This window comes from Caretta caretta, chromosome 15 (assembly GCF_965140235.1).
Source record: "Caretta caretta isolate rCarCar2 chromosome 15, rCarCar1.hap1, whole genome shotgun sequence".
In the NCBI taxonomy this organism is placed as follows: domain Eukaryota; kingdom Metazoa; phylum Chordata; order Testudines; family Cheloniidae; genus Caretta; species Caretta caretta.
The window spans coordinates 25,267,899-25,294,183 of NC_134220.1; the positions used below are offsets into that span (position 1 = coordinate 25,267,899).

Below are 26,285 nucleotides of genomic sequence, written 5' to 3' on the forward strand. Positions count from 1 at the left end.
CGGTGTCACCACGAAAAGGGGCCGGCCGGGGACAGCTGCTCCCTGCGCGTGCGAGAGGGAAACGGACCCGGCTCTTGCTGTTCCCAGAGGCCCGGTCCCGCCTGCAGCTGCAGCCATGAACGAAGCAGGTAAGAGGGGCCCGGGCCCGATCCGGGGGTGGCAGATTAACCGGCCCCTCGCCAGAGCCGCCCCTGGAAGCGGGTGTATACGCCGCGGCGTACGTGCACTAGCCTCCCTCGCGGCCTGGGGCTGCTCCCTGCCGGCGGGGGCGCGACGAGATCCCGGCTGCCCAGCCGCTCCCCGGACCCGGGGGGGGGGGGGGACCAGGCTCGGCCAGCCCGAGGTGGGGGCTTGCCGGGCGGGTCCCTGCGGCTGACGGGCCCCGTTTGCCTTGCAGAGCTGATCGAGGCCTTCAAAGCCCAGATGAGGGAGGATCCTGACGTGGCCTCGGCCGTGGCCGCCATCCGCGCGCTGCTGGAGTTCCTGAAGAGAGACAAAGGTACAGGGGCCCCGGCGGCCAACGCCGGCCCAGCCCGCGCTCCGCTGCAGAGCGAGACGAGAACCCGCAGACCCTGCCCCAGGGCCAACGGAAGATGGTCCCATAGGACGAGCAGTCCTGAATCCGTCCTGTAGAGGGCAGTGGTAACACACCTCACCGCCCACCTTGCCGTATTTATAGGCGTGGACGGATCCCGTTTTTATAAACATCGATTTCACCGTCCGCGCGCAGACCGACAGAAGATGCTGCCTGGTCGTTATTGAACGAGGCTCTCTAATAAATTATTGTTTGACGCCCCTGTAATTGCCTGCAACTGTGAAAACTGTTAGTTGATAAAAACTGAAAAGATGCTAAAACCCCAAAATTTTGCAGAACTGTGAAATGCAAATCAATGCAACTTAAATAATGCTCGCAAATAACTATTGATATTAGCCATCCAAATTCTTTTTAAAAAAAAACAAATTCTGCCAATCCTAAACATTTATGACACACACCTAATTGCGATCATGGTGTTTCAGGGGACTGGAATTCAGAGCTTTGTTGCATTTCAGGTGATCATTTAATTTTTGCTTTCTCAAGAAGCAAGCTATACTGCAGTTCATCTCTGCTTCCAAGATCCTGCTTTTTCTTTTTCCACAAGCAAAACTAACAGTCCAGTTCCTGCACTGCAGTAAAAGGCAAGCCCTGTATTTTGAACCTGAACGTCATACTGTTTTTAAAAGTTCAGAAAAGAGTTAAACATGGAGGTCTTTGAGGAGAAAAATAAAAAAGCAGGCTACACTCCATCCAAAGTTAGAAATAAGAAAGTTGTCTGGTGGACATTGTACAGAAATGAGCACATGCTGTGAGAAGCGTGCATTACTAATCAAAATCTGGGAAACAGAAGTAGTATAAGAAAGGTTTTCAAAATGTATTTGGTGTTTGTTTCATTAAGTATAATCTGCTTCATTGGATATGTGCTCTTCTACTCACAGAGTGGCTAAGTCTTGACTGAGCATGGGTGCTGAATTACCTCATTAATGGCAAGAACTTGTTCCTTCAGGTTACAGTCAAAGCACATTGATGGGCAGGCAGGAGTAGTCAACACTGCTGTTGACTATGTAGTAGTATTTCATCAGTTTTCATTCCTGGCAGCGATGCAAGTTTCAGGAGTGCTTATTCTCTTTTTAGATGACTGTTATTCTAGAGAAAGGTAGATGGAGGGCATGGTGCAGGTAGGGCTTACAAGACTATAGATTTTGTACTCAAATTTATGGAATCAGTTGAAAAACTTTCACATGGTGTAATAAGCTTCCGCTGTAATCCCAATACACTAAAGGAGAAATACCAAGTTAGTCATTTGGAAGTGTTTAAAATACACCCATTAGTGCCACACCAGAATACACCTAAACTTCTGTCTAGCACAGTAGTTCTCAAACTTTTGTACTGGTGACCTCTTTCACATAGCAAGCCTCTGAGTGTGACCTCCCCCCCAAATTAAAAACACTTTTTAATATATTTAACGCTATAATAAATCCTGGATGCAAAGCGGGGTTTGGGGTGGAGGCTGACAGCTTGTAATGAGTATCTTGTTTTGAAATGAAGTTTGCATTTTTCTCTCTCTCAGGTGAGACCATTCAGGGTTTGAGAGTAAATCTCAAAAATGCCATTGAAACTCTATCTGGTGTTGACTCTTCAGTGGCAGTCTCTTCAGGCGGAGAGCTCTTTCTAAGGTTTATCAGTCTCACCTCACTGGAGTACTCGGTGAGTTTGTCACCAACTGTAATGCTTCACTCATCCATAAAGTAACACCACTCACAAAAGTAATCCTGGGCCTTAATTTTTGTTCTTATTGCTTTTTCCAGGACTATTCAAAGTGTAAAGAAATCATGATTGAACGAGGGGAACTTTTCCTTAGGAGAATCTCTCTTTCAAGAAACAAAATTGCAAAACTCTGCCATACGTTTATCAAAGATGGTGCTGTAAGTATGTCAGGACTGATGAATCTGTTGTGGGTGTTCCATTATTTCAAGTGATGGAGGAAATAGGAAGGTTTTATCCTCATCTGTTAAGGAGACTACATTATCTGATGTTGGCTTTCCTAACTAAAGATGTTGTTCCTACTTATTAGTCATCACATTTGTTTATGCCACATATTCAAATATTTTTTAACACTCCCTTTTTCTTTCTTTCTTTCCTTCCCTCCCTCCACCTTTGTTTCCATACAAACTGACATTAAGCCTGTGGCCCAGTTCTAAGTGGTACTGAGCACCCACAACTACTGGCTTAAATGGAAGTTGTGGGTTCTCAGCCCCTCTCAGTGTCAGGGCTTCAGTAATTAAGTGTCCTATAAAGTCCAATTTTCCTGATGGCTTGACATCCCATGCTTTGTAAAAATATAGGAGTTTAACATTGGACAGGTCACCAAAAGTATCTACAACTCTTAAAATGTTACATTTTTTTGAAATCGGGATATCATCTAAAGTAACTGACGATCATGTTTAAAACACTTGTGCATGGTAAACAATTACAAGAGATCATGACAATAACAAAGTTTTCCTGAAACTTGCTAAAGCAGTAAAATGTCTGTTACTTTAACAGCGAATATTAACGCATGCCTATTCGAGAGTGGTCCTCAGAGTGTTAAAGGCAGCTGCTGAATCAAAGAAGCGTTTCAGTGTTTATATTACTGAATCACAGCCCGATCAAGCTGGGCAAGTATATGTCAATTTTATCTTCTTGATTTAGTAAGATGCTGTAGAGCTAATGTCTATCAGTGGAGTCATATTTTAAGAACAGCTTTTTCCTGTTTTGAATGATTGAAAGGTAACTATTTCATTGCAAAACATCACATCCCTCTTGACAGTCTACAGCAACGCCCTTCTAAAGAACCACTATCAATAGGCAATTCCCTGTACTAAGTAAACACATTACAGCATTCCCAAGCTTTCCAGCTAAGGTGTAACAAAACTTTAATGACCAACCCATGCTAGGCAACCCATTTTTCCTCTAAGAAGGATTGCTTAAAAGGCCAGTCAACTTGAAGTATTTTTTAAAATAAGCTACTAGTAGCGAGTGTTACTTGTAACAATAGGAGGATAAAAATGTTCACCAAAAATGCGGTGGTTTTTGTGTTTGGGGTTTTTTTTAAAAAAAAGTATGAGTTCCCTTTGAGACACTACATAGTATAAATTACTGACAGATCTGTACAGCACGATCAGTCTCCAAAGGATACAACGTAGTGTGAGGGAAGTAAGGAAAATAGCAAACCATACATGCTGTATAACAACCAGGTAGCTGCCACTCTCTGGCCACCCAACTGGGCAGTTTCATTTCTAATGACAACTGAAATACCTGAAGATCGGCCAGATAAACTGTGATTTATCCACTTCACGAAAGTAACATTTCACAGTACGCTCTGTTCATAGTATCTTGTATCTAACACCAAGCAGATGAAAAAGCTGAGCGTTAAATGTACAGTAAACTGTCAATTTAATCACATTTGTCTGAGTCTTTTACCTTATATAGTTACAAGTCATACCTATGATTTCTAAACTGAATGATTAGAGGGGAATCTTCAGTTTTACTCCTTGTATTGTCAATTTCACTATTTCCCTGATAGTCAGCTTGTTTCCCCTTTATTTGTGTGAGTTTTTCATACAACAGGGAGAAACCAAAAAAAGGAGTGATTGCAAAACCACAATTACCAATAGGGAGATGCAGATATGTGTGGGCTCTACTATCAGTAGTGCTCTACCAAATTCACAGCCATGAAAAACGCGTCACAGACCATGAAATCTGGTTTACTCCCGTGAGATCTAGTCTTTTGTGTGCTTTTACCCTATACTATACAGATTTCATAGGGGAGACCAGCATTTCTCACATTGGGGGTCCTGACCCAAAATAGAGTTGCAAGGGGGTCATAAGGTTATTTTAGGGGGTTTGCAGTATTGCCACCCTCATTTCTGCGCTGCTTTCAGAGCTGGGCAGCCAGATAGCGGTGGCTGTTGATCAGGTGCCCAGCTCTGAAGGCAGCACCCCACCATCAGCAGCGCAGAAGTAAGGATGGCATGGTATCGAATTGCCGCCCTTACTTCTGCGCTGCTGTCTTCAGAGTTGGGTGGCCAGAGAGTGGCAGCTACTGACTGAGGGCCCAGCCCTGCAGGCAGTAGTGCAGAAGTCAGGGTGGCAATACCATTCAATGCCATCCTTACTTCTGCGCTGCTGCTGGTGGCGGCTCTGCCTTCAGAGCTGGGCTCCCGCCCAGCAGCCACCGCTCTCCAGCTGCCCAGCTCTGAAGGCAGTGCCGCCAGCAGCAGCAGCGCAGAAGTAAGGGTAGCAGTATTGTAACCCCCTCCTACAAAAACCTTGTGACCACCCCACAACACTTTTTTGGGGTCAGGACCCCTACAATTACAACACCATGAAATTTCAGATTTAAATAGCTGAAATCATGAAATTTACTATTTTAAAAATCCTATGACCATGACATTGATTCATGGTCCATTTTGGTTAATTTGGTAGGGCCCTAACTATCAGGTTTTATTCATACATACTGAAAAAAAATAGTTGTATCACATCTATGAATTTCACTGACCTATTTAAAGGAAGATTTCAAAACTTCATAAACGTTATTTTAATAGGCAAAAAATGGCAAAGGCCCTTAGCAAGCTCAACGTTCCTGTGACTGTGATTCTAGATGCTGCAGTTGGGTAAGTATATTAATTAAATTCTTAGATGTTAACAAGCCTTTCATTGTCCTCTGGTTTTCATTTTAACTAAAGTATATATGAACTTCCCAAAAATTTGTTCAAATTGGAATAGATGGTTTAGCTAATTTAACCTTTCACTGTAGTATCAACTGGCACAGCTACTGTACAAGCTAAATCTTTTAACAGGATAATATGATTGCCATAAATCAAGCAGAAGTATTTGATAATGTTTAGATATTAAATTGAAAAAGATAATTAAACTTAAGTGTAGCATTTAGGGATATGGGGGAGAAAAGGAGCTGAGATGCTATAGTTAAGGGTTTTTTTTTTTAAAGTCAGATGCTTTATATGTACACAAGTACATCCCACAGTATTCTTGTCAGCAAGTTAAGGAAGTATGGGCTGGATGAATGCACTATAAGGTGGGTAGAAAGCTGGCTAGATTGTCGGGCTCAACGGGTAGTTATCAATGGTTCATGTCTAGTTGGCAGCCGGTATCAAGTGGAGTGCCCCAAGGGTCGGTCCTGGGGCCGGTTTTGTTCAATATCTTCATAAATGATCTGGAGGATGGTGTGGATTGCACTCTCAGCAAATTTGCGGATGATACTAAACTGGGAGGAGTGGTAGATACGCTGGAGGGGAGGGATAGGATACAGAAGGACCTAGACAAATTGGAGGATTGGGCCAAAAGAAATCTGATGAGGTTCAATAAGGATAAGTGCAGGGTCCTGCACTTAGGACGGAAGAACCCAATGCACAGCTACAGACTAGGGACCGAATGGCTAGGCAGCAGTTCTGCGGAAAAGGACCTAGGGGTGACAGTGGACGAGAAGCTGGATATGAGTCAGCAGTGTGCCCTTGTTGCCAAGAAGGCCAATGGCATTTTGGGATGTATAAGTAGGGGCATAGCGAGCAGATCGAGGGACGTGATCGTTCCCCTCTATTAGACATTGGTGAGGCCTCATCTGGAGTACTGTGTCCAGTTTTGGGCCCCACACTTCAAGAAGGATGTGGATAAATTGGAGAGAGTCCAGCGAAGGGCAACAAAAATGATTAGGGGACTGGAACACATGAGTTATGAGGAGAGGCTGAGGGAGCTGGGATTGTTTAGCCTGCAGAAGAGAAGAATGAGGGGGGATTTGATAGCTGCTTTCAACTACCTGAAAGGGGGTTCCAAAGAGGATGGCTCTAGACTGTTCTCAATGGTAGCAGATGACAGAACGAGGAGTAATGGTCTCAAGTTGCAGTGGGGGAGGTTTAGATTGGATATTAGGAAAAACTTTTTCACTAAGAGGGTGGTGAAACACTGGAATGCGTTACCTAGGGAGGTGGTAGAATCTCCTTCCTTAGAGGTTTTTAAGGTCAGGCTTGACAAAGCCCTGGCTGGGATGATTTAACTGGGATTTGGTCCTGCTTCGAGCAGGGGGTTGGACTAGATGACCTTCTGGGGTCCCTTCCAACCCTTATATTCTATGATTCTATGAAGTGCTGTGACTGGATTTTTTAAAAAAAGCTAATAATTGCTTACTAGATACCAGAATTTGAGTCCTAAATGCATGAGAGTGGAACAGGGATCACGTCCCTAGCCTCTGTGCCAGAAGCTGGGAATGGGCGATGGGGGACGGATCATCTGTTCATTCTGGGGCACCTGGCATTGGCAACTGTCAGAAGATAGGGTACTGGGCTAGATGGACCTTTGGTCTGACCCAGTATGGCCGTTCTTAAGTTTATGTTCTTATGAACAGTGCATTATTAAAACTTAATTCTCTATCCAATTGCCTGAGAGCCAATTGTCAAGAAGATACACACCACTCTAACTTGCTATATTTTACAACGTAGTTAACTTAATCAGTCAGGTCACTGATTTCATAGTATCTGGCCAAATAACTCTTAGAGACAGAACTGAAAAAAATAGAACTTCTCTCCTTACGAGCATTTTAGTTGGTGTTGCATTTCCTTCATGCACTAGGATACATGCTATCTTTATACTTTTATAGAGCACCTCTCATCCAAAAAGTATCTTCTTTCTATCAATATAAGGGAAAAACAGACGTGAGGCGGCATCAAAAGAAGGGAAAACACAGGATTAAAGGCATTTGGAATTATTTAAAAGTATATTTTGGTTGTGACCATCTTGAAATATGGAGCTAAGATAGACTATTATGAAGTTAATATTGAATATTAACTAAATTTCTGTAACTGATTACTAGTAACTACTAGACTTCAGCCAAAATATCCTCAGGAACTTTTGAGGTTAATGCCTCAAGTATGTTTGGCGAAGCATTGGTTATTTTATATTCCTGTTTGGGGAGATCAAGGAAGGATAATTCCAAGGACATATGAAGAGGCTGCATGCATATATCTGGATAGTTGCAAGAATGACTAGTCTACTGGAAAAGCAAAATGATCATGAGGTATTAACAAAATTGTTTTTAAGTCACATTTCTAGTACTATACTATACGATTTAACTTTTTTTCTTAAACAGCTACATCATGGAGAAAGTGAACCTGGTAATAGTTGGTGCTGAAGGCGTGGTTGAAAGCGGAGGAATTATTAACAAGGTAAGAGGTGCTAAATTAGTGATTCTTCATATACCTGGAGCAGACTGTGCGTGTTGATAGATTTTGAAAATGTGAGCAATGTTTGCATTGTATTTCTAATAGATTTTTACTCACTAGTGCGTAATGGGCTCCTTCTAGATGATGCAGGGGGAGGTTAATTCAGGAAACTCAGATTGCTGCTGCTAATTATTTGTGAATAACCCCCGTGTATTAGTGTCATGATTAAGACTATTACAATAAATTGCCACCTTCTACAGTCCGTTGCAACTGAATAGTCTTCATGGTTACAATATACTTAAAGTTTAAGCTAGAATCTGTTTTGCTTCAGAGTCCAATCAGTTTCAGTTTTACACAGTTGTCAGCATCAATAAGTCTATATCTAAGGCAACAGATTTATTTTGCTTACACTACTGTTTAAAAATAACCATATTCTGTCTGCAACTTTCATAGATATGCAAAATAGAATATGGCCTAAAGACTAGTTAGAGTTTGCAGATAGAAAGATAACTTTTTGGCTTGAAGGAGGAGTACATTACACATGAAAGCTGGTTAGAATAAACAAAGATGAAACTTTCCTGACCTGAAACACACTAACAGGTAGTATTCTTCATTTTGTTGGAATAGGGAGTGGAAGTCAGGACTCCTGGCTGCTTTTCCCTTTTGTACTACTGCTTCCTCTGTGCATCAGTCTCCTGCTTTGTAAAATGAGGATAATACTTGTCTACATCACAGGGGTGTTGTGACCCGTAATGGTGCACAGACAAAACTCTCTTTTAAAAGAGCATACTGTTTCTTAAGCTTTATTTCTAGGATGAGTTCCAGCCTTTTCAGAAGTGCTTTTAGTTTAGATGTTAAGTACACTTGAAGAGTCTACTGGTTGGAACCATGGAAGTTTACTGTCACTCTAGCACTGAGCGTATATACTGTTTTCCATCTAACTGTCTCCACAGATTGGTACAAACCAAATGGCTGTGTGCGCCAAAGCGCAGAATAAACCGTTTTATGTGGTAGCAGAAAGCTTCAAGTTTGTAAGACTCTTCCCTCTAAATCAACAGGATGTCCCAGATAAGTTTAAGGTAAGGGAAATTCAGAATACTTTCTAACCCGCAGAGCTGCATGTAAATTGGTTCTATGAGCAAATAATGCCATAGATTCAAGACCTTAACCATAAATTTACACCTAATGCACTGAAAATGTAGTTTACATTTTTCTATCTAGGGTAAGTCAAAGCCACACCCAACCTGTAATAACATACAGTATAGCTTAAACAAAAGTGTGTTTGCCAATTTAGATTTTCCCACCCTCACACACTTTACTAGTATTTTATAATATTGAAAAGCTTCCTGCGCTGTGTACACTCAACCAAACTGCCAGAAGCAGCAGCACTTCCCCTCAGTGCTACCAACATACTGTTCCTGAAGCAGCTCACTCAGTACACAGGACAAGCAGCTGGCAGCAGAATGGCTGGATCAAGGGAAACTCTTTCCAGAACGATAAACCTTATGTATTACTGTGTAGATGATGAAGTGGCTGTACTAGGTGGCACCAGTCTATGCTGTGGTTAGAGCTGTGGGTTCCTTCAGCTACAGCTTGGGTCGATAAAGTTTGGTTAAGGCCATATTATTATTTAAGCTCAAAAAAGATTATGGCCTATCATTTTGTGACCACTCATGGTTTTCTTCTCCCCCTCCCCCAGTACAAAGCAGACACCCTGAAAACAAACCGAAGTCTAACTGAGGAGCACCCCTGGATTGACTACACCTCACCATCACTAATTACATTGCTGTTTACAGACCTAGGTGTGTTAACTCCATCAGCTGTCAGCGATGAACTTATTAAACTTTATCTGTAATAGAGCAGATTCACTCACGTTGTGCTCTGTTGTTCAATGACCATCTCTTCACAGTTGCAGAGTTTGACAGATATAAACTATCCCAACATGTTGTAGAAAGGAAACTGTATAAGGATTAGCTTCATTACCAGCAGCCTTCTGATTTTTACAGTGAAACAGCAAGTTTTGAATTCATTTATTACATATAAATGGACCAGTGTGCAAACAGAAGTGTAAGTCATTGAGGGTCTGACGCTCTAAAATAAATTTTTGTAGAGGGGTGCAGCATTATGAGCCTGACACCTAAACTGCCTTTCCCCACATACAACCTCTGAACAGGTTGAAAAATTACTTAATAATTCCAGATATGTTAGGTACACATCTGAACAAAAAGAATCCACCAGGCACCTGATAACTGAATTCTACATTTCTTACCCGAAGCATTCAGTTTTGGAACAGTCGTCTGATTTAGTTCTGTCTTCAAAGTTGCAGCTATGCTTGTGCCCCCCGTAGAGACTGTCGAGATTCTACTAGATGCACATAGTACTTATGGAAGCCAAGGCGGTTTTGTAGGTAACTAACAATGCAGAGCACGGCATGAAGCAGCCTTGTGTAAAAGTACGGCTTTACTAAAACAAAAGAGACATCTTCACGGAGAGATGGTTGAAGCATGATTGTCAATCTTCAGACTCTGAGTCAACCACAGCTTTGACTTTTCTCTCACTGCTCAGCAGCCTCTTCTCAAACTCTTCCTCACTAATTTTACCCTTTTTTAACCTTTTCAAAAGTCGTGTGTCATTCAGCAGCTCCTCCATTTCCTCATCTTCAATATCTGAGCCCTGCAGATAGTTGAAACAGTGATTTACTCCTGTACTTAAATGCTTATGTTCTATATATTTGAACAGTCTAGAAATAACCCTATTCATTTTTTACTGCTGATGCTTTGTTACATGTATTGTGCTGCTGCCATCCATTGCATAGCCATATTAGGCTGTCCCTTATATGTACGGCAACACACAAGGCAGCAATAAGGGTTAAAGACGCTTTAGCAACAGAAGGGGACATGGGGAACAGTGGATTCCCTTCTATTAACATTCAAAATACTATTTAAATCTTAAGTCCTCTTTTTCCTGCTTACTCAACCCTGACCCTATTAAAGGAAACCCCAGATAAGATTAAACTTGCCAACTGAAAAAGAGGGGGGGGGGGGAGGTTAAAGTTAATACAAAGAGCTTTGCTTTGCTAAAAGTAACATTACATTTGCATAAAAACTGCATGGAATATAGTGAGTTTGAGCCACTTGCAAGGAGAGGGCAGCCTCACATCTTGCTCTAGAGCAGGGGTCTCAAACACATGGCCCGCAGAGCTATTTCCTGCGGCCCGCCAAGCAGCCCACGCCCCACCCCCAGCCCACCTCCAGGCCAGGGGTGGGCAAACTACAGCCCGCGTGATTATCCCGCGCTGCTCCCTGAAGCGGCTGTCCCTGTGGCCCAGGGAGGGGGGGGCAGAGGGCATGTATTGCCATGGCTTCCAGGCACTGCCCCCCGCATCTCCCATTAGCCGGGAACAGGGAACCGCGGCCAATGGGAGCTTCAGGGGAGGTACCTGGAGGAGCAGAAAGGCAGCACACAGAGCCCTGTGCCCTTGCCCCCCCTACCCCGGGGAGCAGGGACATGGTTCCAGCTGCTTCCCGGAACAGCGTGGGGGCCAGGGCAAGCAGGGAGCCTGCCCTGGCCCCCGTGTGCGCCGCTGCCACCCCGGAGCCCACATCCCGGAGCCCGCCTGCATCCCACACCCCAACTCCCTGCCTTGAGCCCCCTGCCGCACCCTGCACCCCGACCCCCACCGCACCCCTCCTGCACCCCAACCCCATGTTCTGAGCCTCCTGCCACACCCCACACCCCTCCTGCACCCCCTGGGGGCAGGGAGGGGGTGGAGCTGGGGTGGGGACTTTGGGGAAGGAGTGGGAAGAGGTGGGGCAGGGGCAGGGGGGGCGGGGGAAATCAGGGGAGGATGCGGCCCCCAGGCCAATGCACTAGTCCTCATGTGGCCCTTGTGGTCATTTGAGTTTGAGACCCCTGCTCTAGAGGAGGCTGGCTGAGGAAGGTGTGAACCAATGTATTTCCTACATGCTGCCCATTTTGGACTATACCTGGAGAGCTCAGGCCTCCATAGCTTTCATGGCCCAACTTGACTTTCTGCTACTGGAGGCTTACAACAGGGTTCTGCTGACAGAAGCCAGGCAAGGAGTAGAGCCTCATCCCTCTCTATAGTGGTCTGACTGCTCAATTTTTTTCTTACGCACCCTTTTGAGAATGCAAGAAACTCAGGTACTGCAGCTCCCTTCATTTCATATTGTTTACAGCTCTGAGGAGTGAAACTTAAGCAATCCAGTCACTGGCAGAGGAGGAATGGATGGAACTTGCTTTTGAATTCATCAAGTTCTGTCTTCGGGGGTAGCAGGCAGGCAGTGTGGACGGACAGTTCTCTAACTTTCTGCCAGACTGAAGTCCTTATACCCCCTTGCTTTTTGGGAATGTTACATTCTAACCTGGCTGTGACTATACTGAAGTAGTCACATGTGAGTTTGAGGAACTTAATTTACCTCGTCTCTTCTCCGTTTCGTTGTAATTTTCTTCTTCTTCTCCTTTTTGGCTTTCTGCTTTGACCAGGCTTTATTCCTTATGAATTTTCTTTTTCCTTCATTTTCTTGTCTTTCCTTTCTTTGTTGCTCTAACAGTTTTTGCCTTTGTTTTTCTCTATTTTTATCTTTGAATGGAATGGAGTCTGTATCAATACTGACAGGAACAAAGTCTGAAAAACACTTTCCTTTTAGTTCAGGCATCTTTGGCATCCTCAGCAGGGCAAAACCTCGAGCAAAACTAGCAAAGTCCAGATCTGTTAAAATAATGATTAGGATATTAGCATGTGACAAAGTAATAGACCTAATCCACCAAAGTACTTAAATACATGAGTAGTTCCACTGATTTCAATGGGACTACTCATGTTTAAGTACTTTGCTGGGTTGGGGGCTAAGTTATGTTGGGTTGTGAAGAAGGGGGTACATATCTTAATATTTGCATAGGGTTAAACGCAGACAGAGTTTATGTATGTAAAACCCCTTCCTTCCCTGACATACTGCTTGCATCCTGATACTCAATTGCTTCTTTATTTAGCGGTTTCTGGAAGTCTGTGCCTATCAGTGGGAAATTGTCCAACAAAATATTTTTTTTAATAAAAAAATGTCAGTTTGTCCAAATGGAAATTATTTACAAGATAGGGCCAGTTTCCACAAATCTCCCAATTCAAAATAATTGTAGGGAACAAGTTTTGAAGTTGTCAGAATGTCCCACTGCAATGTTTAACAAGTAATTCTAAAAATTTATTTTTAAAAAAGTAAAATAAGGGTAAAAACTAAACGTTTCTAAACTTTGATTGACCCAATCAAAAAAATTCATCTTACTGGTTTGCAAAAATTTTCAAGACAAACTTTTCATCCAATTTCAGGACAGGAAAAAGATTCAAAATCTCAAACTTTCATGAGACAGAAAAATCATTCCTTGCCCAGCTTTACCTCACAGACCCAGAGCTAAGTTATTTAGTCACCACGCTCATCATATAAACAGTCCTTAAAGTAATGCATTTTTCTGCAAAGTCAGCCCACTGTTAGATGTCTTTAGAAAAATTTGTCACCAAGAAGTAATGCATCTTTTACTGTTTTCATTAAGTCAGACAAGGATCTCTGCGCATTGTAAGCAGTGGTCTATGTCTCTCTAAGATTTGCTTTCTTGCTTTGTCAAAATGGCATGGGCTGGGCTCTTATCTGCAACTTTGACTCTGGCTCCCCTCTGTGGCTTTGACAAAATCACAACCTCTGTGCTTCAGTTTACCCCACTATGAAATAGGATTACACCTTCCTTCAACAGAACTTCAGGAGTCAGTAATTCATGATTATGTAGCATTTTACATCTTCAAAATGGTATCAATATTTAACTTAACAGAAGGTAACTATGTGTATGGGAACTTGGCAAGTGGATGAGCCTGTAGTGCTTGTGCAACAGCATTGTAACTTTTGCCAAACTGAATATAGTCTTTGAAGTAAAGTAAAAATAGCAGCTGCTGCTGGGAATTACCTTTTATTCGGAAGATAAGATTGCACTCATGTTTGGCATAGGCCTGCACACAAGATACAAATGCTTTCATCCCTTTCTCAAACATGGCTCTGTCAGCCAGAGCCAGAGACTTCAGTTTTGGAAGAACATCTACCACATTTTTCAGTGGTTTCATTTCCTGCATGGGGCACTAAACCAAAAAAAGAAAAAAACATAAACAAGAGGTAAATGTAATGGCTTAAAATAAGCATTGGAACTTCAAACACATAATTCAACATCAATTAAGCCTCAACACATGGAGGATATTTACCTGCCTCATGTTTTTTAATGATGAAGAAAGCGAGGCAAAGTTAAGGGGCCTAACCAAGTTCACACATTGAATTGTGAGAGAATAGGGAACAGAATGCATGAATCCTCACTCAACTCCAATTACTAGATCTCACCAATCTCCACTGCTAATCTGCTGGAATTAAGACCATTGTTTTACTTTCAGCCCCAAAATGAGAAGGATGTCACTACAAAGGTATACACTTTTTCTATTATAGATTAAATAGATAATTACACAATGCAGGGAACAATCCTGCTTTAACAGGGAGATGAATTAGTTTAATTAATAAAGAGCTCTCACATCTGTTTTTTGTTACTCGGCTAGGTTAAAACAACTCATATACATGTTTTAAAATTTATGAAGTCCGATTTCAAAAAACTGGTTTTAGGTCTGATGAATTCGTTTTCGTTTTAATTCATTTCTGCTGTTAGGAAATAAAAGCCAACTCACCTTTTGGTTTATTGAGAGAAAATTAACGTAAGATTCTTCCATGGGAAGCAAAAACACAAGCGCACTGCCTAAATGGCCAATTCGAGCTGTTCGACCACAGCGATGCACAAAGGCGCTAAAAACACAACAGAAAGTTGTTTTAACAGGATGAGATGTTTAATTGCTTTTAAAGTAATACAAGACAATGAGTGGAATGGCAGGTTTATGGAAGGGAAGATCTAGGGCTACTGTACTCTTGATGTAGGTGAGTAACTACCAACAACAGGCGTTACCTGAATTCAGTGCAAGCAACATATAATCCTTTTATTCGGAAGATAAGAATTTAAATGTTCATGTTAAAAGGAGATTTGTCAAATATTTGTGTGTGTGTGTTATGGTAAAATGATGACACTGGTAGCTGTCAGATAAGGAAATAGTTACTTTAATTAGCTTTATTTTTAACCCTCATTACAGCACTTCCTGAACAGCTCTGCCCCTACCTACATCTCTGCTGATTTACTTCTTTCATTCCCTGAATGTCTCCCACCTTATTGCCTCTTTGGTATTCTCTCCTGCCACCCCTTATGCTAGGAACTCTCTTCCATACTCATGTAAATGTCCACTATCATTTTATTAATGTTAACCCACCTAACCTATAAGTGCGATTATACATCCATAAGTGCTGTTCAAATGTCAGTTTTAACAAAAACTGCAGTACTCCAATCTTCCTTTGGGCATGTGGGACAACTACATTGTTTTGTCTATCCATTCAAACTAAATCTTGGGCAGGGAGTAGGTCTTCCACTGTGTTTTGTACAGTACTGAGCTCACTCTGCACTTAAATAGTACATTTACAGGAACAGAAGTGGGATTAAAGTTCTTATGAAGAATTGAAGTTGTACCTTGCACTGCTAGGTGGATCATATTGTAAAACCCAGTTTACTTCTGGAATGTCTATGCCACGGGCCATCACATCAGTGCAAACTAAAATGCCACTAGAAAGTTGGAAGAAAATGCAAATTTCTGATTAAATAGTCATTTGAGAAGCGCCAGCCAACAGCTCCCAACTTCTGCCCTGATTTATAAATCATGCATCCCAACTGGAGGCTGTGGGGGTGCATGTCAAGGCAGAATATTTGGTCTTAAGTTTTTTAAAAATATGACTATCAGAATTAGAGGACATATTACAGACGAACTAAAATTCACATTGAATGAAAATTCCACTAAGTATTTAGGAGAAGGAATGTATTTTGTATTCTTTCCTACATACCACTAATTGAAACTGAATAATCAACTCTTCCCTTTACAAGTTTCATATTTAAATTATTTCCCCTGCTTCTAAATACTATAAACATATTAAAGAAAGATCAAATGATCTAACTGCAGTTTTTAAACTATCAATAGGAGACTGGGGAAATGATTCTGTTTCACATAGGAAGCTAAAACTGAAGTCGTAATGCTTGGATGGCAATAAAAAGAACATCACAGGGCAAGAATTCCAGCCTTTTTCCAATGAGAGACAAATATTGTTGGGCCCTAATGACTGCACATATTGCAAAACTGACAAAAGCAGATAACTTTAATGGAAATGAAAAAGCATTTTGTTGGCGATAAACCCACATTCTTTTTGTTCATATACTAATAAATGGGTATCATGGGTTTCAACTCCTTTTATCAGACAGAGGGGAATTTTCACCATCCTTCTCTTTCAAATGGGAGTTACCCAAGAACAGTTTGTGTTTTTGTTTTACCAATTAATCTGAATTTTTTCCTCATTCGGTACACCTATACACACACGTAAAAGTGAGTGTGATTTATATCATCCACATTATCCCAGCTGCTTCAGTAGCCTGGCTGGCAGCCTGCTCAACACGAAAGCCACATTTCTATTCCCATGTGGTGTGTACTTCCCCATGCTGAAGATGAAGTTTTACATTTCTTAGCATTTACACCTTTCGCTGGAGTAGTCTATTCAAACGCTCCTACCTTGGGAGTTTCCGAAACTCGGTAAAAATCTTGTTACGTTTATGTTTCATTTTCCCATGAATGCACATTATTTTCACATTTTTAACTAAGGATTCCAGAGCTTTCCCATAATATTCCACACAGGCACAGGTACTGAGGAGACAATGAAAACCACAAAAAGTCGGCAACAACTTTTGTTTGTAAGTTGTATTTTTAATGTTACAATTGCATGTGGATTTAGCGCTGGTGAAAGATCCTGCCTCAAAAGCCCTGCAGTCTTGGAGTGCTCTGCTTAGCCACAGAACAGGTACAACACGACAGGACAGCGCAAACTTCCTCCACACTGCTGAAGTTACTAATCATGCTTGTGGTATGAGTGATACAGCTATCCATAGGGAACTGGATTGAGATGGTCAACCCATTTCACATAGGACTGCCATCAGATGATGAGTTTCAGTCATTAACAACTTGTGCTGGATTTGAACAGCTAAGCTGAAAGCAAATGACATCCCCATTACTAGCACTCTGAGCCATACAGTCTCTTGCTAGGAAAATTTGTTACTATGAAAAATGGGAATGTAGCTGAAGAGCTTTTACAATACATTTTCTAGACTCAACTATTTCTACTTGATATATTCTTGAGGAGAGAGATATTGTGAGTCTGAAGAAAAGCAATGCAGGATGTTAGACTAAATGGCTTCCTATGGGTAGTTCTATTGTTCTATAAACTCCTCCAAGATATAAAGATGTCTTTATAACCAGCTTAATTTGTTTTGTGACAGCACAGGCCTTTCATATGAGACCTAAAATTGAGGTCCTGCCACTTCTGGTCTCCAAATATCCCAGGCTGTTTTTCACTTGAGTAGGAGCACTGGTTCTCAGTACCCTGGCCAAATTCTAAAAAGGGTTACAATTACATTCTGTCTCACTAAATACCCCCTGAAGTGTCAGACAATATTTTTCATAACTTCCTGTTTTTAACTATCAAACGGTGTTGATGTTAAACACCAGCTATATTCCATCCCATTTTGTAAGTACAGAAATTGCTTTACCTACTATAATTTACCTGTCAATTTAAAGATCTGATTCTGAATTCCTTGCACACACAAAATCACTCTGAATTAATTTTGGGAATGTAAGATCTAGCCTTACAGGTGGAAAGGGCTCGAGGATCCTTCTGAAAGGTGCTATACCAATTGGCTATTTTTATTACTAAAAGTATGAGCATTATTTTAATGACTAATGTACAGCTGTCTATGATAATACCTTATTGTGGTTAAGAAATAAACACAGAAAGTTCATATGTCCTGAGCAGTTCTTTGATTATGACAAAGTATAAGACAATTTTAATGTGAAGCAATGATCCGCCCTCCTTTTTTGTGCATTGTAGTCTACACAGAAAGTGGTTAATATGCTCCCTAGTAGATCACCTTTAGCATATGTCTCATGCAGCACTGAGCACACAAATAATTGTTGCACTGTTTTCACAAAGAACCCCAAATTAATTACCTGAAAAAGACTAGATGTTTTTCCTGCTTGTGTCGTCGAAGAAAATGCACCAACTGATTAAATTTTTCATCCGCTTTGCATATCTACACAACATCAAAAACATACGGAAAATAAAACAGTGGGTTCAAGATGAGCTGATTTGCTTGTTTCTTCAATTCACCTCAGTACAGAGCCTTTGCGATTGATTCATGCACTAATAGAGGAGGCATTTTACACAAGTTAATGCTTGCTGAAACGTATTCCACATACATCAGTGTGGGAACATGGTCCTTTATGTATATTGGTGCTTACTTAATTAAAAAGAAATAAACATTAATGCTGGAATTCAGCTTTAAAGTTACCTATTATTGGAGGTTTCTGAAGCTGAACTATTGACCTAATTACAAATCTTGGTTGAAATTATTTCCTCAGTGAATAAATACAGAATGACCTCAAGGATTGGGGAGTGTTACATATTATCCCCATTTCAGAGACAGGGAAAAATGAGGCACAGAAAAATTGAGCAAGTTCCCCAAGGTTATAGAAAGTGAATCAATGGCAGAGCAAGGAATTAAGGCCAGCAATTCTGACTTAGTGTCTCCAACTCAAGCTACTTGACAATACTGCTTCAGAGGAATTTGAAAGGCCTTAGGCTTGCTTTAGTAGTTGATTTATCAGCATGAATCCTTCTGAGGGCAACTCCTATTTCAATTTTTGTTTACTGCAATAATGTTGCTAGCTGTTTTTGCTGCAGTCTTAGAATACTCACTGTTGCATTGTTTCTGAAGGCAACATGACTGTCAAACTGCTGTGCACCGGAGTGCAACATTCTGAGTTCATCATTATGTTTAAAAGAGAAACAACAAACGTGGGGAGCAGGGAGCCTCACCATATAGTAATTTTCAAGCCGTGTGGGTGTTTTCTGAGTGCTACTCGCTGCCACTCCCTTCTCTTTCACTGAGATGCGGACAGGATTTCGGAGACCTGCTCTCACCAGGTTCTCTACTTCTTGAGTCTGAGTTGCTGAGAACAGACCTGTTCGTCTCTGCTTGGGCAAAAAGTCCAGAATGGTATTTAAACTGCAAGTAAACACAATTTAAAAAGAAAATAGCTCCAGAGTTCCATCAAGAGGAAGTTTTATAATCAGTTTTTAAAACAGAATGATTTTTACAAAAGGGTGCTGTGCACAACACCGGCTGTTGCACTAACAATCATGTGTTTGCTTGACTGATTATACTTCATGTGTGTTTGCACCTGAGGTTTTAAATAGGCAGTCAGATGATATTTACTTGAACATACTAGGCCTATGAATAACTATGTTTTTGATTATTAGCCTTGTTATGTTGTCCCCTTCCCTTGGCTCTTCTCTTTTTCCTCCAAGCTCTGCAGAGAATGATAAAAACGTACAAGGAAGCTCAAAAAGAAGACAAGATCAGAAAAGAGTGGATCCTTGATACATACTATAGTTTGGTATTTCTTCCTCTTCAGTTTACATTAGTGTATGATCAATTTTCATGTCATATTTGAAATACCAAATTGTTTAGTGCAATGGTGCCATTAATAGCAGAAGGGTATAAATAAGCTTCACATGCATTTCCCCACCCATCATAAAGTTAAAAAAGAAGGCATTGTGCAGTGGTCAAAATCAGAAGGATCTTGTGGTTAAATCACTTGACTGAGACTCAGGAGAAACAGGTTTAATTCCCAGTGCGACAAGTCACTTAGGCCTTGCAAATTCCCTTAACATAGACAAGGACATTAATTTATTTGTGCCTCGGCTACCCATCTGTAAAAACAGGGATAATACTTCCCTACTTGAAAGGAGTATTGTAAGGACACATTCATGATTTGTGAGGTTCTCATATACTATCTTGATGGGTATCACAAACACCTGGATAGAAAAATTGGGACCTGGGACTCCTAAATTTTAGTCTCACTGTGTGACCTTGTACAAGTCATGTAACCTTTCTGTGACTCAGTTCTTCATCGGTAGCACAGGAATAATAAACATCTTGAGCACATTAATGGTTCTAAAATGCTTTGAGAGCCCTAGATGGATAGCATTATAGGAATGGCAAGTACTACTAGAATTATATTAAAAAAATACCTTGCTTCGAATCCCATATCTAGAAGTCTGTCTGCTTCATCCAATACCAGCACATCAAGTGATTTCACACAACTTGCTAAATCCAGCCCATCTGCTTTTCTTCTGAACAAATCCTCTAGACGGCCTGGTGTGGCTATAATGATGTTCCCACTATCAGTGACAGGGAGTATACAGCTTAGGTTATATTTTAATTATACTTGGATGTCAACACCACCCCAGAATCTCATCATACCACAAACCTCCACTCAAAACACAGTCTGGAATCTTCAAGTGGGGACTGACGTGTGCACTTCTGACAATGGAAGAGAGCTCAGTCCACTAAAGACTTTGCTATTGTCTGTCTTATTAACATATAATGTGCTCAGATATTATGCTGAAGGGTAAAAGAACAAAACCCTAAAGATAAATAACTTGTGCATACAACAGCTCCGCAGCTACTTATATTGATCCTAGAGCTTACACAGCTATAAAATAGCTGTAAACTGAAAAGTGTACTGGCATGCAAACAAGACCACCAAGTCTATGCCACTTTATTTCAGAATTTCCATATACGTATCACCACAGAAAGCAGTTTATGAAAATTACGTATCAAATTACTTAGACAATATTCTGGTATTCCCAGTTCAGGCCTCTGACAGAGTGCCAAGCAAGGAAGGCTGAGTCAGCACTGTTCACAGCAGCTCCAATCAAGCAAGGCAGAATGGAGCTGACTAAGCAGAGCTGTGCCTAATTTGTTGGTGGGGCAGCGCAGAAAGGCTAATTAAGCCATTAGCCAGGAAGGAAGTGGAAAGGGGGAAAGCAGGCAGTAAGGGGGGAGAGAGAGATTGCTCTCCCTTGCTTGTTATAGGAGCTGTATATGTTATGAAGGTGGTAGGAATCCATTTGTAAATAAACTGCACAAGGTGTTGGACCAGCAGAAGGGTCTCAGAGTAGTTTGTAGACAGGAACAAAGCACAGGATCCAGGAGCCTGTGTTACAAGGCCACAGATTGGTCTCTCACAATTAAGTGAATGCAGAGTATTTTTTAAAAGATCCATTAATTTTTTACATGCTTTTTTCAACCCCATCCTTCCCAAGCTGAACCACAAGGCCATTTATTTAAGATCCTCTTTGGCACTTACCCCTGCTGTGACATTTTACACTAAGTAAGCCAATTAAAATATCTCTTTAGTTAAAAAAAACAAAACACCAACACTTTAATTTATGCTATGCACTAGCTGTAGCCCATAGGATTACTTTTCTAGCTATTATATCCTACTAATTCAGCCATCCGTATCAAATAGTATGTTTTTCTTTATGAATTAATCCATTTTATATATGTTTCTTATATTTTATCAGTATTAATTCCTATGAAATTAGGATGTGTTGAGGCATACAATATGTGTTTCCTAATAATTATACATAGAATAAGTTTTGCTGAAATGCAAAAGCCTACCAGCCTGTATCCAGTAAGATCCGCTAAATAGGTAAAAGTATAATCAGTTAAGAGTAAGTCAGCATAAAAGCTGGCAACCTGTGGCACAGATAAGAATGGTCCCTGAACTGTGGGGAACCAAAGGGAGGAACTACACACAACATTGAACAGGTTTATCCGGCATCTGCAACCGGTTGGTAACCACAGGGTATACCACAGACTTGTCAGTTGCCAAGAGAGCCTAGGTTGGCAGTTTTTGGAGTGAGATAATATGGAGAGAGTAAGTGTCATAATCCACTAACCTATAGGCTAAGAGTACCCATAAATTTCTTAGGGTATGGAAATAAGATTTGGGCATAGTAGGTTGGATCTGAATTACATAGTGTCAGGATCCTATAAAATACCTTGTAAAGATATCATAGGGAACTTTAGCTTTCTTTTCTTTGTTCTCCTATCTTCTATCATGCTATCAGCTCAGCTTGTGTAGTGCTCAACATTCCTAACTATTGGGGAAACCAGAACCATCCTGTTATCGGGCATGCCAGGAGTAAGCTGGTCCTTCACCTCCTATTACCAAGGCCTCAAGGTATGTTAAGTTAAGGTACTTATAATAGGAATGTTACCACCAGGAGTTCTGGCATTCTTTTACTGTTTTGCAGTCAGAAGAATCATAGCATTTATTATTCTTTTGTTAATCTCAATAAAGCTTTTATCAATTTGGTACTGTCCTCAGTGTAAGTGGTTTTGTCAACCACCTCGAGAGTCCTCTCCCGATATAGAACTCTGTGAGTTCTCGGACCCTGTAGTCTGAATTGGACAAGAACCTATAAATCTTCTCGTCGGATGTGATCAGTGGCGAGCCAGAACAACTAACCCATAAAATTCAGGTCAACAAGCCCTTGGTCAGTAACACAGACTTTACATTTGATCCCTTCCTACTGTTTTGTTAGTCCCTCATTATCCGTGTCTAATTCAGGAGACAGATCCCGCAAACACAAGCACATAAATAACTTGATTTATAGAAGGCAATGGGTTAAATACATCCTTAAATATGTGCAGGATTGGCACCCTAATTTGTAAACTCCTTGGGGCAGGGATTATGCTTCATTTCTGCTCTGAGAGGCACCAATAGAAACACATTATCAGTCAACTCACCCATGTTCTTTGAATTTTTCAATATCTTCTATTGGATTCCTACCACCGATCAAAAGAATCTGGCTGAAACAAGAAACATGTCACTCACAAATTTGCAAACAAAAGCCGAAGAAAAGTCTGTTTTCATTACAAACCTAAGCATACCTACCTAAATTGGGGGAAGTGTTTTGTGAAATGTGATAGCACTTCATCAATCTGAACAGCTAACTCTCTTGTGGGTGTGATGACTATGGCTCCAACCTGCTCATTAGAACAAAAGGAAAGACAGAAATAGACAAATGCCCCAAAAGACATTTACTATTTGCTGTGACTATGAAATTATGATGCTAAAGTTTCCATGGGCAAACACCATTTTTCTTAAAGTGCTGAGAAATAAACAAGTGATCCAATTCAATTGTCATGTCCTGAAACATGTCAAAATGGGATGCATTACACAGCTGGCCACACAGTACAGTAACACAAAATCCCTTTGAAATGCCCCCCTTTTTTTTTTAATTGGGTGCACAACATTTTTTTTAAGGCAATACAAAGATCTTTAGTGACAAGTAGCAGTGAAGTGAATTCAAATTTGTTCAGAAGTCAAGAGACAGTACAATAAAAAACTAAAAGGTCATAGTCCCTGAGATATCTTGTTCTCTGACAGTTTACAGACATCTTTTGTTCTTGGTAAACAAAAAGCAATATACAAAGTACAAATTATTACTAATCAATTTCACAAGCTATTCAGGAACACATTTAAACAAATCTATAAAAAGCAGCACAGAACTTTAAAAAAAAGTGTTTTCAATTTATTCCTGGTTATGAATGTAATGAGGGGCTGATCCTGCAAACCTTTAATCACATGTGTAACTTGACTCTTAAGTAGTCCTATAAGTCTTCAATCTTAAGTTACAGCTATATATTTATTTATATATTCAGAATCCCTCAATTCAGTCTTACCTGCATTTTCTTTAACTTCTCTTCCCGTCTGAGGAGAATTTCTAATATGGGAATTACAAAAGCTAATGTTTTGCCACTGCCTGTTACCTGTGAAAATTGAAGCAAAGTTAGTTTTTTCACGAGTGCAAATACTTGTAAGAAAAAATAAACAGAGAATTCAATTCACAAATACTCACCGCTTCTGCAGCAACATCTTTATTGTTCATAAACAAAGGTATGGTTGCAGACTAAGGGAGACAGAAATATGGCGCAATTACATCCTCACTGGTTTAAACAAATCTTATGTAACTCAATTCACCCAAAAATCTAAAAGTGCTTTACAAAAGCACATAAGTATCATCAACCCCATTTTACAGATGGGAAAATGAATCCCAGAGAGGTTAAGAGATTGTTCTAGGTCACACAGGAAGTGCAGGGGGAAACAGAGATAGGGACCTGCCCCAAGAGAAATCGGGGTCTTGAGAGGGCCCCAGGGTGGCTAGGAAGGAGAACCTGGCAGGGTGGGGATAACAGATGGGAAGCTTGACACGGTGGCAATAATTGGAGAAGTGTGTTTGGAGGGGTTTGGGGTGAGGGGGCAGGAATAGAGAGACCTGGGGAGGGCGGGTTTGAGCGGTGACTGACCTGGGAATAGAAAACCCAGGAGTTCTGACTCTATTCTAAGCACCAGCCCCTCATCTAAAGCAGAGGACTTGAACCAACTTGTCATTTCCATCAGATCACTAGAGCAGCACACACTAGCACCTATTGCCTTCTCAGGCGCTACTCATTACATAACGGAGCATCTTCCTTTGGGGCTTGCCATCCCCTATGCACTATACACAGAGACAAACTGCACCGAAGTTTGCCCCTTCACATTAAAAAAAAAAAAAGGCAGCGCACACAGGTCACACCATGGACGCTTTATGATGGGCTCTCCCCTTTTGCATTGGCCGGAGGGGCAGACAAGCAGCATAAAAACACTCACAGGAGCCTCCGCTGCACGCGGGGGGAGCCTCCCTCCTATTAAAGGGCCCAGCAGATACAACTGCCCAGGGGAGCCCTGAGGGGGTCGCTCACAGCCCCCTCCCCCCCGTATTAAGAGGGGAGGGGCGCAGCCCGCCTTGAGGGATACCACGGGGGTGGCACCCCGGCTATCTTCCGGGGGACAGACGGCCGAGCTCTCCCCCACGCCGTATGAAAGGGGATGGCGGCGAGCACCGGCTCGGGGGAAGGGCAGGGGGCCCCCTGGACTGAGCACGGTCCGCACCGCAGAGCCACCCGCCACGGCCCAGCAAGCGGGGCGGCTCCCGCCCCCTACCTGCACGGGGGTCATGTGGGGGAAGCCCAGCTCCCGCAGGGTCTGCAGGACGCCCGGGCTGAGCGTGACGGGCAGACACTCCCACCGCCCCTCGGTCACCCCCTCCATCTTGAACAGGCTCCCTTGTGCCGCTGCCCGCCCGCTCAGGCTCCCCCCGGCCCGGCTGGGTCCCGTCGTCAATGAGTCCGTGGGAAAACAGCGGCCGGGCGCAGATGCGTTCCGCTTTGCAGCAGGGTGCCGGTACCGCGCTGCTGAGGCGAACAGTAGCGTGAGGAACTGCTCCGCGGCTGCTTCTGGGCTAAGCCACGTCCTTCTACACTCTCTCGAGGCTTTTATTCCACACTCCCCAGGGTAAATGTTTGAGCACGTTCTGAGTTAGCGCTTCAGAGGTGATTTCTAGCTTCCAGACCTTTCAACCATCACCAGTTCCTTCTACAGAGTAGCAGCCGTGTGAGTCTGCATTCGCAAAAAGAAAAGGTGGACTGGTGGCACCTTAGAGACTAACCAATTTATTTGAGCATTTTTACATCACTCAAGGTTGCCACAGACGAACGTGCTGAACTTTCCACCCCATAACCTCAAACTGACAGGCAGGTAAGTATTTCCTTTAGCTAAGAGATAGGGATCCAGTTCCGACCTTCCTTGCACCAGCACTAAGGAAGGAACATGTCTGTGTAAAACTTATAAGAGACAAGAATCAGGTCCTATGCATTTAGGAAGTTCTTGCTTATCATGTACCAAAGCACATCTGTTTACATCTTAATAGGCAAGCCTGAAGGCATGATGGGTATGAGCGGTGGGATACTGGTGAGTTTCTCTGCCACTGACTTTGCTTTATTAGGCCAGAGATTTTTTTTTCTTCTCTCCTTCCATTAGATAAGTAGAGACCATAGAAATGTACCTTTCACAACACAAGTCACTATGGGAAGAGGTCAACATTTGGTGAATAACTGCTCTTCAGTAGCTTCTGTGACATCTTGAAGTTCCAAACTGAAATACATAGTAATTGGTATACAAATGCCCTTCACACTTAACCAGGTAACAGTGGATATGCTGGCTAGCTTCAGCCAGCTGTACCTCTGATTAACAAGATTGAGGACAGTCCATATAGATACAGTATTAAGGTACCCTATAGCCTTAATTTTTCCTATATAAAAACTTTATAATATTGAAGGTATCAAGGAAGCAATATATTCAATGGACAACTTATGAGATCTAGGTCAAAGGCATAAAATTTGAGGTGTTACTGAACACACAGTAAGATTACATTTTAAAGGGATCAGCTTTGAATATTCCACATAATAGTCTAGGAGCTTACAGACCAGGCATTTTATAAAATGCACTAGAAATTTATGTTTATGATGAACTAAGAGCCCATTATACCTAATGGCGGCTCAACCAAGGACAGATTGTAGATGTGCTAGGAAAGCAGCAGCACTAGTTATGTGGATACTACCTGGATATG

The 26,285-nt window shown here is 41.7% G+C and overlaps 2 protein-coding genes across 3 annotated transcripts; one reads left to right on the forward strand and one right to left on the reverse strand.

Moving 5' to 3' along the window:
• EIF2B1 (eukaryotic translation initiation factor 2B subunit alpha) lies at nt 1–9,611 on the forward strand. 2 transcript variants are annotated; one of them, XM_048821162.2, is made up of 9 exons: nt 1–128; nt 398–499; nt 2,106–2,242; nt 2,344–2,460; nt 3,080–3,192; nt 5,122–5,190; nt 7,677–7,752; nt 8,703–8,828; nt 9,449–9,611. In XM_048821162.2, the coding sequence occupies exons 1-9, from the start codon at nt 116–118 to the stop codon at nt 9,602–9,604; spliced, it is 909 nt and encodes a 302-aa protein (XP_048677119.1). In that variant the 5' UTR covers nt 1–115; the 3' UTR covers nt 9,605–9,611. The 2 variants fall into 2 exon arrangements, with proteins under 2 accessions (XP_048677119.1, XP_048677120.1); XM_048821163.2 differs by lacking the exon at nt 5,122–5,190.
• A 153-nt stretch (nt 9,612–9,764) lies between these two features.
• Nucleotides 9,765–24,968, reverse strand: DDX55 (DEAD-box helicase 55). The gene is made up of 14 exons (XM_048821158.2): nt 24,821–24,968; nt 23,697–23,747; nt 23,521–23,607; nt 22,730–22,821; nt 22,582–22,644; nt 20,013–20,162; nt 18,795–18,984; nt 17,927–18,009; nt 16,439–16,570; nt 15,355–15,447; nt 14,474–14,588; nt 13,717–13,885; nt 12,189–12,481; nt 9,765–10,422 (listed from the first exon to the last, which is right to left on the reverse strand). The coding sequence occupies exons 1-14, from the start codon at nt 24,926–24,928 to the stop codon at nt 10,261–10,263; spliced, it is 1,788 nt and encodes a 595-aa protein (XP_048677115.1). The 5' UTR covers nt 24,929–24,968; the 3' UTR covers nt 9,765–10,260.
• Between the last annotated feature and the right edge of the window lie 1,317 nt (nt 24,969–26,285).